At 38.5% G+C, this 17,372-nt stretch overlaps 3 protein-coding genes across 10 annotated transcripts; 2 read left to right on the top strand and 1 right to left on the bottom strand.

The window, feature by feature from the left end:
* Positions 1-214: 214 nt before the first annotated feature.
* On the top strand, positions 215-5,910 carry LOC107811514 (uncharacterized). The gene is made up of 2 exons (XM_016636464.2): positions 215-407; positions 487-5,910. The coding sequence occupies exon 2, from the start codon at positions 567-569 to the stop codon at positions 1,026-1,028; it is 462 nt and encodes a 153-aa protein (XP_016491950.1). The 5' UTR covers positions 215-407; positions 487-566; the 3' UTR covers positions 1,029-5,910.
* Positions 5,911-5,939: 29 nt separating this feature from the next.
* Positions 5,940-12,398, top strand: LOC107811441 (uncharacterized). The gene is made up of 8 exons (XM_016636371.2): positions 5,940-6,725; positions 6,857-7,086; positions 7,613-7,834; positions 7,970-8,034; positions 8,189-9,812; positions 9,922-10,106; positions 10,956-11,142; positions 11,235-12,398. Exons 3-8 carry the CDS (start codon positions 7,684-7,686, stop codon positions 11,876-11,878), a joined length of 2,856 nt encoding a protein of 951 aa, XP_016491857.2. The 5' UTR covers positions 5,940-6,725; positions 6,857-7,086; positions 7,613-7,683; the 3' UTR covers positions 11,879-12,398.
* A 254-nt stretch (positions 12,399-12,652) lies between these two features.
* Positions 12,653-17,166, bottom strand: LOC107811454 (uncharacterized). Of its 8 annotated transcripts, none has more exons than XM_016636417.2 (8): positions 17,009-17,166; positions 16,831-16,911; positions 15,619-15,644; positions 14,252-14,325; positions 14,074-14,154; positions 13,895-13,982; positions 13,359-13,438; positions 12,653-13,290 (listed from the first exon to the last, which is right to left on the bottom strand). In XM_016636417.2, the coding sequence occupies exons 6-8, from the start codon at positions 13,970-13,972 to the stop codon at positions 13,032-13,034; spliced, it is 417 nt and encodes a 138-aa protein (XP_016491903.1). In that variant the 5' UTR covers positions 13,973-13,982; positions 14,074-14,154; positions 14,252-14,325; positions 15,619-15,644; positions 16,831-16,911; positions 17,009-17,166; the 3' UTR covers positions 12,653-13,031. The 8 variants fall into 8 exon arrangements, with proteins under 8 accessions (XP_016491903.1, XP_016491874.1, XP_016491918.1 ...); XM_016636388.2 differs by having other exon boundaries at positions 14,252-14,330; XM_016636432.2 differs by lacking the exon at positions 15,619-15,644.
* Positions 17,167-17,372: the final 206 nt, after the last annotated feature.

Raw genomic sequence — 17,372 nt, forward strand, 5'->3', positions numbered from 1 at the left:
CGCGAACTCTTCCTCCATCATTTGCTGCATCTTTTTGCTCCGAGCTTCACCGGGGCACGATGATACATCTCCACCACCGGGGAGCCAAAGGACTGGTGGTAAAGATGGATGATAAGGCTAATCGAAGGATTTGGGTCAATTATTTCTATATCAAGACCGAGCACGTGGTAGCGAACCATACCGGGTTTCTCGAGGCGTGAAACTTCGACCGTAAATATTCTGTTTAATTGGTCATTTGCTTTTTTTCTTAAATTACCTAATCGCTCTTTGTGGTGAAGCCGAGAGGGATCCTCCTGTATTGGTCGCCGACATCCGAGACTGGGTGGCTCAAATTTTGCCTCACACTGTAGGGATCCGTGAATGGTCATTTTTCAACAAGAAATTTGGGCGTCCACCTTCTTCAACTGGTAGGTCATTTCGTTTCTCCATTATTTGGGCATTAGTGCCGCCCTTCCTTATTGCTTACGTCGTTTCCCTTATTGTCAGGTCGGAAAGCCCCAAAGAAAACGAAGGCTCCCACCCTCGCATTCCGCCAATCAGGTGCTTTGGTCAAGCCTTCAACTGCTATGACCACGGGCGGGTTTGCACAGCCTGCCACCTCGTCCAAGATTTCAGTTATGCGTAGATCTGTCCATAGGGCGGCTACTCCATTGGCAAGGGTTGTGGACCCATCCTTATTCTATTTGGTAGATGAGCCATCAGACAAGGAAGAAAGTGGTCCCTTAAAGAGGCGGAGAATTGGAACCGGAGGTGGTATCGAGATGGGCGAAGGCTCGATGGGTGGTGAGCCCAAGCTCACCGTGTCTATGCATGATACCGACGTTACCTCGGATGTCGGGATTCTGTCTCCCGATGCTGAGATTGTTTCCTCATCAGTGGCTATCACAGTCGTGCCGGCGAGTGATCCTTCAAGCTCCGTGCCAGTTGAGATTCCTTCTTCTACCGATGAGGCAGAGAAGGGTGTGGCTGGCGGTGATTTTGTATCCGATTCCGATGTCGACCCCGAGGAAGAGAGGATGTTCAATTAGGGGCTTACCCGGGTCGATGTGAGGACCGATGAGACTTTTCGTTCGATAGTGATTCCTTTGGACTGTAACTTGATGACCAGCACGGAAAGCGTAGTCCCTGCTCTGGTGCCCCTTTGTTCTAGTGTCGAGCATGGGACTCTTGAGTCGTTCAAGGATGCCGACCTATCGTTGAGTATATCCAAGTTGGCTCTATGGGTGAGTTACTTATTTTGTTTCCCTTTTTTTACTCCTATTGACCCTCCTCTTCTTTTCTTGCTCGCTATCTTTCTTTGTAGACATTTATCTTAGAGATTGAGAGTGCCCGCCGAGCAGATAAGAAAAAGGTGGTCATTATGATGAAGATTGTTACCAAGTACCACCGAATTCGTGGCAGGTACCGTGTGCTGCATACTCGGCTCTGAACCGAGGGGGGATATTCAATCTCTCAGAGAGGAGTTAAAATAGAAAGATGATGAGCTCGTACGAACCATTGGCCGATGCAGCGAGCTCGAGAAGGCACTCAGGATTAAGGAGGATGAGATTGAAGTGAATAAGGGGGGTCGTGGCTGAGTGCGTCGACCTCCAAGCTCAGGTGGAATCCTTGTGGGTCGAGCATGATTGGAATGTGTCTAGGGCCGATGGTTTGCGTGACGAGTTGGTTGGAAAGGCTGCGGAGATGGAGAGAGCCGAAGGGACTAAAGCGGCAGCGTTAGCGTAGGTGGTTGAGTTGGAGGACTCTATTTGTGCCCTTCAATCTGAATGGGCTAGTGATGCTGAAGCTGCCGCACTTAAGGAGGCGAGGTCTACTGAACAAATCAGAGGTCTTGAGAGAGAAGTTTCTACCTTGAAGGAATAGGTCACCGTTCTTCAGGTCGAATAGGCGAAGCTATTGGGCCAACCGTCTTCCTCTCGTACTTCTGATTTCCTTGATGCTCCGTGACATCTGTACGAGATATGGATTCATGCCGAGGCTTAGCTGGATATTTACAGGAATTTGATGGGGGGGGGTGTTCTTGAGGTCGACTTCGAAGAGGCTCGTGTCAAGGCACGCAAAGCTAGGCTTGCTTGCGGCTATGACTCAGCTACTCCGGGGACAAACGAGGATGGAGAGGAATTTGACGGGCTTGCATCTGACCCTTGGTGTGATGAGGAGTATCCTGATGACGAGGGTAATGGTGGAGAAGGCGATACTGGACCAGGCAGGTACGCGGCCGGTTAACTTTTGTACTTGTTCTTGTTGGTCAGGTTCTCCGGTATCCCTTCGATAGCTTTGATTTGGTCGGGATTAACTTCTATTCCTCGTTGCGAGATTAAAAAACCAAGGAATTTTTCCTGAGGTCACTCCAAAGGCACATTTCTCAGGGTTTAGCTTCACGTCGTACGCCTAAGTATGTCGAAGGATTCTCTTAGGTGGTCGATGTGATCCTCTTTTCTTTTCTACTTGACCAACATGTCGTCGATGTAAACTTCCATTGTTTTGCCGAGTTGGTCTTTGAACATTTTCGTTACCAACCTCTGATACGTTGCCCCTGTATTTTTCAATCCAAACGACATGACTTAGACCCTATAGCAGTACGTCCCCAGAAGGGTGATGAAAGTGGTCTTTTCCTGGTCCTCCTCCTCCATGAGGATTTGGTTGTAGCCCGAGTATGCGTCCAAGAAACTCAGCAGTTCGTGCCCGTTTGTAGCGTCGGTGAGTTGGTCGATATGGGGCAGGGGGAACGTGTCTTTTGGGCAGGCTTTGTTTAGGTCCGTGAATTCCACGCACATTCTCCACTTACTATTCTTCTTTTTTACACGACTGTATTGGCGATCCATTAAGGCTGTTTGGACTTTCGAATGGAACCGTTTATTAGTAACTTCTCGACCTCTTCACGAACAACGTCGTTTATTACCGAGTTGAACTTTCGTCTGATTTGCTTTACGGGGAGGGGGGTAGAATGGGTCGACATTCAACTTGTGAGTTGCTATCTCTTTTGGGATACCTGGCATATCTGCATGGGAAAAAGCGAACAAATCTTTGTTGTTAGCTATTGCTCCGCCGAGGAGATGCATTTGGCATCATGTCCTCGTTTCCCGCTTCGTTGATGGTGCGGAGGAGGTTGGCAGTGGTGTCGGACTGCTTTCCTCTCCGTTACCTGTCATGTCAAATTTGTGCAAACAAGGGAAACACCAGTTTTTGCAAAGTTTTATGCTATTTTCTTCTCAGATCTAGAAGAGACTAAAATTTTAACTAGAAAATTCTCCACAAACGGTGCCAAATTATTTGACCAAAAAGTCTTAAATATTTTTGTTAAACTAATTAAGTAAATAATGATGGGTAAATTTTAGTTAAATGTAATAAGTTATAGATCCAAGATTGATAAGAAATAAAACACTTAAAAATCGTATTTAAAGCTATTTAAAGCAAAAGAGTGGTTTAATGATGTTCTTATGAAAAAGGAAGAAATGAAGACAAACAATAAATGAAATGAATGGTATCATTTATTTATAAAAGGAGTAATTCACCCAACTATGCAACAAGGTGGATGATTCTCTTTCTGGCAGTGATGTAGGATAGCCAAACGTGTAAGATGATGTATAGCAGTTACATGGGAGTCAACTTCTCTAGAGGTAACTTCTCAAAAGATGGAATCCCTCTTTTTTTTCTCTTTCTCTTCCTACTTATATGAAATATATCTCTTACCTACTAAAAGTACAAGATGTAGAGGATATCCAATAGAATATTCTTTTAATATTCTATTGCTAAAACTAGCCATTTCTGGCCAATCTAAGTGCGTGACTCTGACCTCGGCTGCTCGGCTCGTTAGCGTTGCTTCAGGAACATGACTTCGGACCAATCGACTTTCGAACATGGCTTGTTCTGTTTGTCCTCGATCTCGTCCAGGACGGACTTGTTCATGGGTTTGCCAGGGTCGTACTTAGCCGAGGTGCCCATCGCGAACCACGATCCCACCACTATGGTTTCTCTTCGCACTGAATTTCCTTGGTCGAATTTTGGCCATACCAATACTATATTGAATTTGACTTTTGAAATTTTAGATATTGGTCATTATGCTATCCATTTTCTCCCTTCTACTTTGCTGAATTTGAGATCATAAAAAGATTGTGAAATGGCCGGTTGGGATTGTTTATACAGCAAGTCTGATTCATTATATAAATCCTAAACATTTGTTGCTTTCCGTTATATAAATCAGTTTTAAAATTTCTTGCTTTATAGTTTGATCATAAAAATGAAAAAACTTTTGTCTCGTATTCATACAGTTTTGGATTATAAAGAAAATTTACTAAGGTCCACTTAGGTGTTTAATTACCTAAAAATCTAATATGTTCATGGCCTCCACTTAAGAGAGGTAAATCAGTTTGAATTCTAAGTTACTCATTCAACATAACTATCATTATCATCATTGCCATATCCAAATCAACTTTATTTAACAACCTTTTTCTTCTCTTTTCCTAGCAAAATGATAAGAAAGGTTGAAAATTAAATAGTATTCTTATCTTTGTTCAATGCAAAATTTCCAAGTTCCTACTAACGTTTCGTACTTTACTTGTTTCTAATGCAAAGTGAAATCAATAAGTTCTTTTAATTTTATTTTTAGATCAATCAATGCTTCACCAACCTGTCACATAAGTCTTTTATGTAATAATAATTAATTTTGTCATAAAAATAGTTTGGTGGATTCTCCATAATAAATTAATGATATATAGAGTCAGTAACAACTCTAGATAAATAAGTATTTACTAAATATATGATAATATTAAATTATGAGAATCTACTATAATTAACTTCATGTAATTATTGTGGAGAATCCACCAAACTTATGATAAAATTAATTTACTAAATATACGATAGTATTATATTGTGAGAATCTACTATAATTAATTTCATGTAATTCACGAAATCCGATACTAAGTGTTACCCGTATTCTTGATCTTGCCTGGCATGAAATAATATGCAGGATAAATTCAGCTACATTATTTTTAGCAAAGAAATTAGAAATTAACGCGTTCTCGTGGAAAGAAAAAACATCAAATCCAAAATCACAAAAATTAATGCATAAAGTAGCTTAAAATGTTCATAAATCGATTTCAATACCTAAATAATATGCAGGATAATTTCAGCTAAATTTATTTTTAGCAAAGAAGTTAGATATTAGCGTGTTCTCGTGGAAAGAAAAAACATCAAATACAAAATCACAAAAAATTAATGCATAAAGTAGCTTAAAATGTTCATAAATTGGTTTCAATACCTAAATAAAATGCAGGATAAATTCAGCTAAATTATTTTTAGCAAAGAAGTTAGATATTAACACTTTCGCGTGGAAAGAAAAAAAACATCAAATCCAAAATTACAAAAATTAATGGATAAAGCAGCTTAAAATGTTCATAAATCGGTTTCAATACCTAATTAAATAAACTCAGTACAAAAATATTAAGTATAGCCGTACAATTAGATTTTAAGATCCAAAATGAACTAAAATCGAGTTTACTGGTGAGGAAAAAAAAAACTTCGATTAAATGTTTATAATCTAAAATAGTAACATAGTTTAGTTTTAAAAAAAAAGTATCAAATTCAAATCCAAGTGGAAATTAATTAAATACATAACACCTGGATCAGATTATTTATTTTGTCTGCTTAAAAAAGAAAATGTAAATGTCAGTCTTGTCCTTGTAATTTTCACATAATTCCACACATATCACCTTTCCCTATCATCCACAGCTACTAGTATACAGTACATTAAAACTAGAAGTCAATTTTCTACCAAAAAAAGTGTAATAACGCTCACAGTTATTTCTCTATTTCTTTTTCTCCCCTCTCTCTTTCAACGCGTATGAATCCGATGCTCATACGTTTTTGTCTGATTTAACACATAACTCACAATCAAAATCAAAATCAAAATGCAAAAAAAAACACCAATTTTTGCATAGTGGTGTGAGACAGATGTGGGGGGTGGTGTCAGTGATGATATCTATATGTTGATGAACGTGGAGTTGAAAATCTGATTTAGGAAAAAGATTGATGAAAAATAAGACCAAGAAAAGAAACAAAAAAAAATACAAGTGGCAAAAGAACTTTTCCTATAGTGGGAAGCTCCATTTGTATTGGTCCCACCATTAGAATCCCAGGTGTCAAGAACTCTTCTTCTTCTTCATCAGCTTAAGTGTCCACCACCCTAAATGCCTAAACCCCTTTCTCTTTCTTTCTCTCTCTCTCTCTCTCACACACACACAGTAGCATCTTTACTTTCCAGTTCCGAGTTTGCTTTTTTTTTTTCTCCAACTTCTTTGGTCTTTAATGGCTGCCCCACGGACCACAGCTAATTTTCTTTGTGTAAATACGTGGGTCGGTGTTTTAGTCATCTGGGGTTCTTTCTTTTTATCTTTTTGGTCGGTATAGATACTCTTATAGCCAAAAGAAATAAAGTAAAAAAGAAGAGTTCTGAGTATTGAATTATTGTTAGGTGCTATACTTCCTCTTTCCTTGACCCTCTCTGAGTTGATAAAATCCCTTTCAATATAGTTTTTTTAAATATATCTAGTGCTATAAGAAGAAAAAAAAAGATATTTTATTCTGTTCAACGTGCCAAAGGAGAAGAAATTGTCATTCTGACTGATCCCTGTTTGGTTTACTCTTAATTGCATGATTCATGAGGCAAAAAGTTTCAATCTTGGTGAAATCCTCTTTGTGGGGGTGCCTCTTAATTGATTAAAAAGGTGAATTTTTTTCTCTCATTCATAAAAAAAGGAATTTTGGGTTTTCAAGTTTCTGCCGACAAAAAAATACAAAGAAGTGATCTTTGAGGTTCTTTATGATTTGCTGATGCCGCATTCTGTGTCTGAAACAGTTTTCTCAATAGTTGAAGGGCCATTTTGCTGGCAAAGTTGTTGGTTGGAGAAAAGTTGAAGTTTTTGCTCTCTGTGTGTGAAATGAAGTGCTGAAGTTTTTGTAGTGGAGCCAAATTGCTTTCCATGTAGTATTGTTTTTTGGGGGAGATTGCACTGCCCTTATTGGAAGTAGTGTTAAAGATTGTTCTTGAAAAGGGAAAAAGCAAATTTTTGATTCGTTGCCAACTAGGTAAGTCTACAGTTCCTTTAGCTTTACTCTGTTGGGAAACTTGTGGAGTTGAAGAGGGAATTGTCTTTTGGTTTTTATGTACACTTTGCTACATATTTGTTGCCTTCTTCTTTAGTTGGTTCTCAAGGTTCCAAAATTTTGGTAAAAGTTTTCTATTGGTTCCTTTTATCAACCACTTTTCACTACTGCAATTGATATGATCTTGGAAGTATCTCCGCTTTCGCCGTAGTGATATTCCATATTTTGTATATTAGTAGAATTTTCATGATCCTTCCGTTCTGTTTGTTGCAAACTTTTTATTGCTTTTATTGGAAGAGATCTGAAGGTGAGTCCATTTAGAAAATGCAACATAGCCTAGTCCATTGGAAATAATAATTTGATTTTTCTAACTAGGATATTTATTGGCTATTTAGCTGCATTCATTTGCTATGGAGTCTATGTTGTTTCAATTCCTTTTCCTTGATTCAGAATCTTAAGGAGTTTCCAATTATATGTCCTTAATCTAAGTTCTTTTCTTCTTGACCAGACTTGAGCAGAGAGGATATCGTAGTATCGAGAATTGAATAGAGTGCACTGAAATTTAATAAGTTCCCAAACATGGCAAAGAGATCACAGCGACCCGCTCTGAGATATGAGAAGGATCGAGCGGGTTGCATTTGGGGTTTGATTAGCATCTTTGATTTTCGTCATGGTCGAACCACTAGAAAGTTACTCTCAGATAGAAAGCGAGGAAGCAAACCAGCTGTTGGTAAGATATCTATAATCCTCACTCAGAGAGATGAATCTGTCTCTTTTCTTTGTTTGCAGCTTTCTACCATCTGATGTCAATTCTCCCGTCCCCTCCCCTCCTCCAACAAAATCACATTTTTTTTGTCTTCTGCAGATTCTGCTTGTTCAAGCTCTATACAGGAATTACCAGATCCCACTGACAATAGACTGAATATTGAGGTATGTTATGAGGCAACATTGTGACTGTATATTGAGAATATAATATTTTTGGAACAAAAGGCTTTGAAGACGCTTTAGCATTTACACCGATTTCTAACAGTTTTTGTTTGTACATATGCTGGCATGATAAATTGTATGGTATTAATGATTTTAGGATAATGAAGAAAGTGAGGTAGCAGTACCTGATCCTAAAACAAGTGTAAAGGAGCTGATGGAAGAAGAAATGGTGAATGAGCAAAGCCTGAAAAATCAGGGTAATGGCTCTGAAATAGATGCAGAGGAGTTTAATTCACAAAAATCATGGCGTGCAAGAAAGAACAGCAGGCGAACACGCAGATCGAGTAATACACACTTTCATGATTTAGATGATAACGGAAATTTGAGGTCTGAAGCACCTTATCTTGAAGATTCTGGAGGGAAGGCCCTCGATGATCTGGACATTGTAATGGAAGAACTCCGCCAGATTCATCAGAAAAGTCGTAAGTTTGTGAAGGTCCGCCAAGATTTACATAATGATCATAACAAGCAGTCAGATCAGACTCAGCCAGTTGTTGAAGAAAAGTTAAATGCAGCGATTGAGGTGTTTATAAATCAGAGATCAAGAAACAATAAACAACTGGGAGATGATAACAAGACTCTCCAATCAAAAGAGTTTATGGATGCTCTGCAAACACTAAGCTCAAATAAGGAATTTATCTTGACACTCCTACAAGATCCAAATTCAAGGCTGTTAAAGCAAATTGGAAGTTTGGAGGATGCTCAGTTTGAGGAAAAGCAGAAACCTAACTTGATTCCAGAATCTAATATGTCAAAGGAAAACCGAGTTCATGCAAAAACAGATGACGTCATAAACCACAAACAACGCAAATTTTTCAGGAGGAGGAGCAAGTCTCAAGAAATTTACCCCCCAATGGAAGATGAGACACCCCGACCTTCAAGTAAAATCATTATTTTGAAGCCTGGACCAGTGGGCTTGCAATCACCTAGTGCTCAAACCAATGTTAACACTCCAGTGCACTCGCAATACGCCGAGAAACGTACAATGCAGGGTGAGAGAAACACATCCCAGTTCTCATTCACAGAAATTAAAAGAAAACTCAAGCATGCAATGGGAAAGGATCGTCATGGGATCTCTCAGGAAGGAACCATCCGCAGATTTCCATCTGAGCAGCTGAAGTGGAGTAACAGTGAAAGAGGGATCTCTGGCGAAAATTTAGGATGGAGTTCTCCTAATAGAGACCATTTTTATACTGAAAAATTTGCTAAATCTCCTCTGGGCATCAAGAGAGGGGATAAGATAGTCAAGTCGAAAGGTGTTGAAGCAGTCTCACCGACTGAGGCATCTGATTTTCCTAGGCCAGGAATGCCCAACATCTACATCGAGGCAAAGAAGCACCTTGTGGAGATGCTAGACAATGAAGATGAGACAACAACGTTGAGTAGTGGACAGTTGCCTAAATCCTTGGGGAGGATACTTTCATTTCCCGAGTACAACAGTTCACCTAGCTGCAGTCCGAGAGAAAACAGCAAGGATAGTATGCTACATTCCCAAATGAGGGAGCCTATTACTGACCCTATACATGGAACCAATGATGACAGACTTCAGCATGTACGAGATGACCATGTTACGGGTCCAAGTCCATCCACCCAAGATTTGGAGATAGAATCTAGCTGTTCTGACAAGTATCCTAGTGAGTACACCAATGTAGAGGTTCCATGTGAAAATGGGAACACAGTGGATGAAGACGTGGCTTCAACTGGTCATACAAGTCCTAAAGGTGTTCTTCTCTTGATCATCTCTTGAATTTAGGGACCTTTCATTTGTCAGTCCGATGTTCGCCAATTTCTAAATCTATTATCGTGTAATCAGTCTCCGAATCATTGCAGGAGATCTAATTGAAGAAACTATTAAAACCAAAGGCCTGGAAGAAGGTGAAGTGTTGAGTGTTATTTCTGAATTTGGTAGCTCTCCAATTGACAGAGACATCCAAATTGATGGTGACGCTACCAATGCAGTGGATGATGGAAATTCTGCCCAGGGATTTGAATTGTCATTTGACTGCTTACAAGAAGTAAGTAGCGACTGCTAAGTACTTCTGTTGCCTACTTTTTGGTATTACTAGTTTGCATCCCTGTGCATTGCACATTGTAATAACAGAAAATGTAAAATACATGTTTTATTTTATCAAAACATTAACAAAGTAAATCTCAAAAAAAAAAAAATTCTTTTTAACAAAGTATAGATATTCAAATAAGCTACTTATTGGAATATCACCGGAAAAATGAATTCTTAGAGCTTTCTTATCATACAATTTTGTTTCATTCATTCTCTAATCTTCAATTAAAATCTTATAATTTTACAAAAGGAAAAGGTCGTAATATCTAATTGTATTTTTTCATGATAAGTCTTGTTTAAAAAAAAAATCCATGTCAGTATCCGCAACATATTTCTTTATATGATAAAAATTTGTAGTCACAAATAAAATTTTAAAAAGAGATTAAATGTTCTTGTTGGTTTCTTACCTTTCTTTGCTTTCTGTGTAATTAGTTTTTTTTTGGGTAATGTTTCTGTCTTCACGTACCTTCGAATGAACTTACCAAATTTTTTCAGATTATATGTTGTCTCCCATTTTACAATTTATCACACTGCCTGCTTTAATAACATTACTTAACATTTTTATGTATAAATATATCTTGCTATAAAGTTAATTTGAACTTGTAATGAAATTCGTTCTATTTTTCAAGTTTTTTTTTTTTTTTTGGTGAAGGTTATGATAAGCTCATCGAACACTAGAGTTTTTCCAATTGTTTAACAGAATTTTATTACCTGATAAAAAAAAGCTCATCTAACACTAGTTTGAAAGAATGAGCCCTTTCCTTTGGTGCTACAGTATCTATAATCTTCTTCTGCTTTACTTCAGGATCCATCTAGGAAGGATCAAACTCTATCTTCTCCACCAGTTTCACCTGCATGCTTTTCAAGCCCTAGGAAAGCTGAAGATCCTAACTGTGTAGTTGATAGAATGGAGCGACCTAGTCCCGTCTCAGTGCTTGAGCCATTATTTGTGGAGGATGATGTCAGTCCTTCCAGCACTATATGCCGACCAGGTTAAACCTTTTTACTATAGAATTTGCTTAAACCGTGAATCATTTTCTTTTATGCACACCTAACTGAAATGTAGCTGTTCACATGTGTACAGTTGATCCAGAAATTCAACCACGGAAAATCCATTTTGAAGAACCAGTGACTTCCATCAGTGAACAAGTGTGTCCAACAGTTTGTTTTGAAAATGAAGAATCCGCTTTTGAATACGTGGAAGCAGTTCTTCTAGGTTCAGGATTAAATTGGGATGATCTTCTCTTGAGGTGGCTTTCGTCTGACCAGGTTCTTGACCCATCGTTATTTGACGAGGTAGAGTTATTTTCAAGCCGATCTTCTCATGATCAAAAGCTCCTTTTTGATTGTGCAAATGAAGTTCTTAAGGCAGTCTGTGACCGCTATTTTGGCTGTCACCCCGGAGTGTCACTTGGTAAACATAACATTCGACCTGTTCCAAAAGGGATGGACCTGATAAATGAAGTATGGGAAGGAGTAGAATGGTATCTTCTCCAGTATTCAACTCCTCATTCTTTGGACCAGCTTGTCAAAAAAGACATGGAAAGATCAGGGACATGGATGGATCTCCGGTTGGATCTTGGACATATCGGTGTTGAGATGGAGGAGATTATTCTGGAAGAGTTGGTGGAGGACACAGTTTTGAGCATATCTAGTGATACATTGGAGTGCGAAGAAGATGCTCTCTTCCCAGCCAAGAATGAAATTGACAGTAGCGTGGACCAGTGACCGACCTGTCTCTCTGTAGGGACTAAGAGAAGACTTCCCTAGACTCTAGATAACGACGTAGACCATGCAGCTGTTGCGAGACACTACTTACTTTTATGACAGATTACAGACTTCCATGCAAAAGCTAGCAAATAAAGAGTGGACTCAAGGGATCACGGAACTCCTCTTTGATTTAACTGCTTTTTAAGATATCAAAAGTTAGTTCCTCTCTGGAGAAAATCTCATGATATGATTGAGCTTCAACCCAGTCGTGACCTGGTAATGACCGGGGTTCTAATAGATGTAGAATGTGTGGTTTCTGGTTTTGTTAATGTGTGTTGAACCTACATATTGAGTTTCTTCTTTTTCTTTTTGCGTGGCAGATTGGTTGTTGAGGTTTTGGGCGTTTGACACAGGTCATTCCTTTTTGGTCCATCTTTTAAATTTCTCTTGTAAGTACAAAGTGGTTGTAACTGAAAATAACATTGAAGTAGGAGAAAAAAGAAGAAGAAATAATACCTTGACATGGTTGTTTGTATCACCCTACGATAGCCTAAGTATGCTTGAAGCTACTGCTGTCAATTTGTCTCATTTGGGCAAGTCATATTTTGGTATCTCGAACCCAAAAAATTACACTTTCTGGGTTGGTCTTTAACTTTTGACCCCGTTTGTCCCATGGCAGAACTAATGTGTTGCCACTAAGGCAAGCGAGGGGCAACACTTGTTAAACTTAGAGTTTTGCCCATGGCACAAGCGAAGACAAAATTTTGTTTCATTCTTTTAACATGGAAAATATGAAGATCACTATGGACATTTCTCAGGATTATTGTAATATAGCACATGACAAGAGAATATGAATTTCATACAAGCAAGTGTTTGCAGCTAGATAGAATATGCTTTAGCGTGAGATGGTAAAAAACATGTTCCCTGGGTGCCACCCTCCTATTCCAACATCCACAAGCAAGTGTTTGCAGCTAGAATTTGTTACTCTCACAAACAGAACTGAAACTCTAAGTCAGCTACTCAGAACTCAAAACTTTTCTCTTAACTGGAGACTGAGACCTCAGGAGAACTGCAGCTTCCAAAATGGCAACAAGAAGATGAAGGCTTAGAATAATATACTAAAGGAAAACTATAGCACATCTCGAAGTATTCATTGCTAGATAATGCAAAGTCACTTCTTCTTCTTTGCTTGCAGAGACGAGGGCAAAGCCGCAGGCCTCTTCTTGGTAAACGCTTTTGTTTTGCTTTCTAATTCCTCGTCATCGCTTTCTTCATCAACTTTCCCGTCTTTGGCAGAAATTGTTGATGCTTCAGAGCTCTTCAATTTTTTTCTTTTCTCAGCATCCAATTTAGCACGTAATTTTCTTTCTGCGGGGTCATTTGAGAGTACAGTTTGAGATTGACGTGGAACTGCAGCACCAATTCCAAGCCTACGAGGACCTAAGAAATTAACCCTAGGAATTTCAACAAAATATAGTCATGTCGAAGAAGATTTTACCTAGGTGGACGACTCTCTAGAACCACATTATTTGGTTTAGCATCATCTGAAGAGCCCATATTGTTAACCCATTGCTCAGCCTGCAAATGAATCACATATTCAAACCATAGCAACAGTCTATATTAACTAAAACATGTATAACAGTACAATCAGTCAAGGTACCTAGACGACTTCAAGAATGTTGCTCCAGTTATTTACATAGGGAAAAGAAAATATGTTGTGGGAAAATAGTGGAGTAACATGATATGAGTACCAAGTTAACTTTAGGCTATGAAATCATGAATTACTAGCCCCCTTTTTTCAGAAGAACTTTAAGATAAACATCGTTGCCTCACGACCTGATAAAAGTCATTGTATCTCCTACTTTAGACCAGTTAAACCAGAACCTTATGTATGCTACACACCAAAACTTCCTATCTTTAGTGCCTATGCATGTTACACTTGAAGAGTTACCGTCCAAAAAGTTAAAACTATACATATAGCCAATCACACACATCTGACTTCCATCTTAGATAGTCTAAGAAAGGAACACTTACCAATTTGAATGCCCTGTTCAACACAACCAATTGAGAACGTGAAGTTTTCTTTGATGCCTCTTCCGAACTGATTGTCATTTTAAACCACCTAATCATCAACCATAATTGCACAGCATTACAACAACTAATTTAAAACCGAGTACTTCTACCTAAACAGGAAGAGGAGAAGGAAATGATACCAGGTAAGATACAACAGTGGAGGCCCTATAAGTTACTTTGCAGTGGGTTCTAGACCACAACCAAAAAAAACTCTTCTTCACCTGTAAAAATATGATGACATTCTCAATGAGGAATCAAGAATACTCCCAGCAAAACTGTCATCACAAAAGAAATTCATATACGGCAAACATTGAACACCTGCCCCTTTCATCTCCTCTCCTTCTTAGCGTTGAGTTTAATTCTATGCAAAATTTGGGTTTTCTTTGATATATCTGAACTGTCATGCAGCCAAATCCTTAGATCAGAAGTGTTCCCCTAGTTTTATTTGAATCCCAATACAAACGCTTTCTTTGAATCTTGTTTTAGGTGCATCAAAAAGTATGTATCTCCAGACTCTGAGAAGGCAAATGCTGCAGATTTCTATGGTTTATAAAAGAAACAAGAAAGCACAAGAAAGGGACCTTTCTGATAACCATTATTTAGCAAACGAGAGGAAAGAGCCACAAACAAGAAGGGTGATCCATTTGCCACAGCATGTGAATACCTTTTTTCTTTGATAAGGTAACTCAACTTTATTCATAGCATCCAGTAGAAGTATAGGAACCCTTTTACATTGATAGAACTAAAGATGTATGGAGCTGAGTAGCAGCTGTATGGACACTAGGGTTTGTCGGACATGGACATGAAGACATAAAATTTAAAATATAGGGGAATAATACAAGTGGTGCGCAATATCATGTCAAAATTGTAATGCCTAAAAATAAAGAGAATCCGCTAGAAGTGAACTATTATCAAATGGGTGATATCTTGTTCCGATTATACATCACGAGCTTATAAAAGATCAAGCCTTCATATCCAGATATAAAAATAAGAAGAGAAAAAAAGTGAACACTCTCAGAGACTTAACTCAAAAAATAAAACGATCTGGAATCACCAATACAAAAATCCACTTGCATTCCTAGTAGTTGATAAGATATTAAGAAGTAATGACAATCATTAAGTCTAACATACTCAGGAAGCCTAAAACTAGGGGGTCGTGGTGCAGTGGTTATCACATCAGTCTAAGTTTCCACCCTTGTTGATGAAATTTATTACCCTATCAAAGGAAAAAAAAACCTTAAACTAAGGGATAAGTGAGTAATTAGATCAGTCACCTATGTCATATTCCAAACTAGTTCATTATATGAACTCTCTGTACCCCATTCCGCTTTGTTAAGGCCCTGGTGGGCACTTTCCAATGAGAACGTTATTCAAATGATAGACTACTTTTTACACCGGCTGTGTACCCTTGCACCACTCTCTTATCCGAGCTTGGGATGGATACTTTATGAAGCTCACACAGGGAGATTTCGGGTAATATACTTAAAAAAGAACAGGTAAAAGAAGAAGTGTGATAGCCGATACACCTAATTTACTCAGGTTTTCTTTTCTTCTTCTTTTTTTTCCAATCTCGAACAACCAGCAACGAAAGAGAAGATAAAAAAAAGGTCAACTGCAGCAGAGATATAACAAAGACAGTGCAGACACACACTACATGAATGCTTCACAACAAAAAGTAACTATACCTGCTATTTCAGAATCCTGCAATTCCCTGTAACAAAATAAAACACCAGCTCAAGAAGAAAGCTGACAATAATTTGCTTCTTTAGCTATCCCTATGGTGACTACTCTGACAATTTTCTCATCATTTTTTGTTAAAGATAAAGTTTGCTTCTTTAGAGTTCTGGAACTCCCAATATATCCCACATAGAAAATTAAGTGCATGATATCTCAAACAAGAAACCTAACACAGGGTATAAGTGTTACATGTTGGCCTCGAGACATGAAAAAATTAACAAATTGATAAGAGGGCTTTGCTCCTTTTAACCCAATGAGTGTGGAAAGCAAATAATTTGTGGAAAATTAGAAGTGAAGAGTTGGTACATAGTTGAATCAGTTGAAGAACTTGTTAAGCACAAAAACTAGTACTGATCATCTAATCCCCATTTAACAAAATTAAGTTATTATTGTGCATTTGCTAACCTTTCAAACTATCAATTTTCTTGCTCTTTGGCAGCTGGGGGAGGAGTGATTGGAACCCTTGGGGAATTATGGAACTCTGTTAGAAAACTCCCGGAGATGAGAACAACACACATCAGCGGATGTGGTTGCGACAGCGAGGCGGAGGTGGAAAGAGTTGCAGAGTGAAGCCGGCGCAGAACACTCTTCAATGGTCGACGAAATTTGCGCTTATGGATTCATACTAGTTTCTCTACACGCACGTGAACTACTTATTTTTTCTTTAAATAAGCCATTTCACCTAGGTTTTCATCTCCTATGATGATGGGCATGACTCCTACCATATTATGAAGCACATGTACGCAGCAATAACCATATTAAACAAAGCAAAAGAGAAACATAGAAAAGTAAGGTCAAAAGCCGTGAAAACTAGAACTGAATTAGATGCTAGTCATATCAAAATTCTCAAAAAACATATACAACAACAACCCAGTATAATCCCACTTAGTGGGGTCTGGGGAGGGTAGTGTGTACACACACGTTACCTAAGGGAGAGACTGTTTCCAAATAGACCCCGGCATCCTTCCTCCAAGAACTTCCCACCTTGCTCTTGGGGAGACTCGAACTCACAACCTCTCGGTTGGAAGTGGGGTTGCTTACCATAAGAGCAACCCCTCTGGTCTAATTCTCAAAAATTTAAAAAAAATAAATATGAGACATAAGAAAACGATTAAGGTACTCACATAAGAAAATCAGTACAAAATTGACAAGCAACTTACAACTGGACTTTGCAAGAGACAGATATCGCCTAGGATTTAGCCGGGGAAATAGATGGAGGGAATATTAGTGGCGCCTAAAATCTGACAAGCAAGTAGATTTGGGGGAAAATATGAGAAGAAGATGACAAATGGAAAAAGATAAGTAACAATTTGGTGAAGAGGTATTCAGATGCCAAACCTGTTGCGAGCGATGAGGGAAATCGGCAGGGAAAGCAATCGGTGCAAGTTGTTAGGAAGATGATGTTAGAATGACACTGCTCTTCGACCGCAAGGAGAAAGGGCGTGATATATAGCGAAGGTGTAATGTTTTTAAGAAAAATTAGTACTTCCTGCGTGTATCTATATTAATGAATAACTATGTATTTGTCTAATAAAAGTTAAAGAAATTTTTAAAAATTTGATTGTTATTCTCGTTTAGTTAGCTCAATAAATGAAAAAATCATGATCGACATAAGATTTTAGATGCTTTATTGTCATTTATGAGGATGTATGTGGTCTTATGAAAACTATTGCTGTTTTGGTGGCCTAATATAGAGAACAAA

Source organism: Nicotiana tabacum, chromosome 7 (assembly GCF_000715075.1).
Source record: "Nicotiana tabacum cultivar K326 chromosome 7, ASM71507v2, whole genome shotgun sequence".
Taxonomy (NCBI): domain Eukaryota; kingdom Viridiplantae; phylum Streptophyta; class Magnoliopsida; order Solanales; family Solanaceae; genus Nicotiana; species Nicotiana tabacum.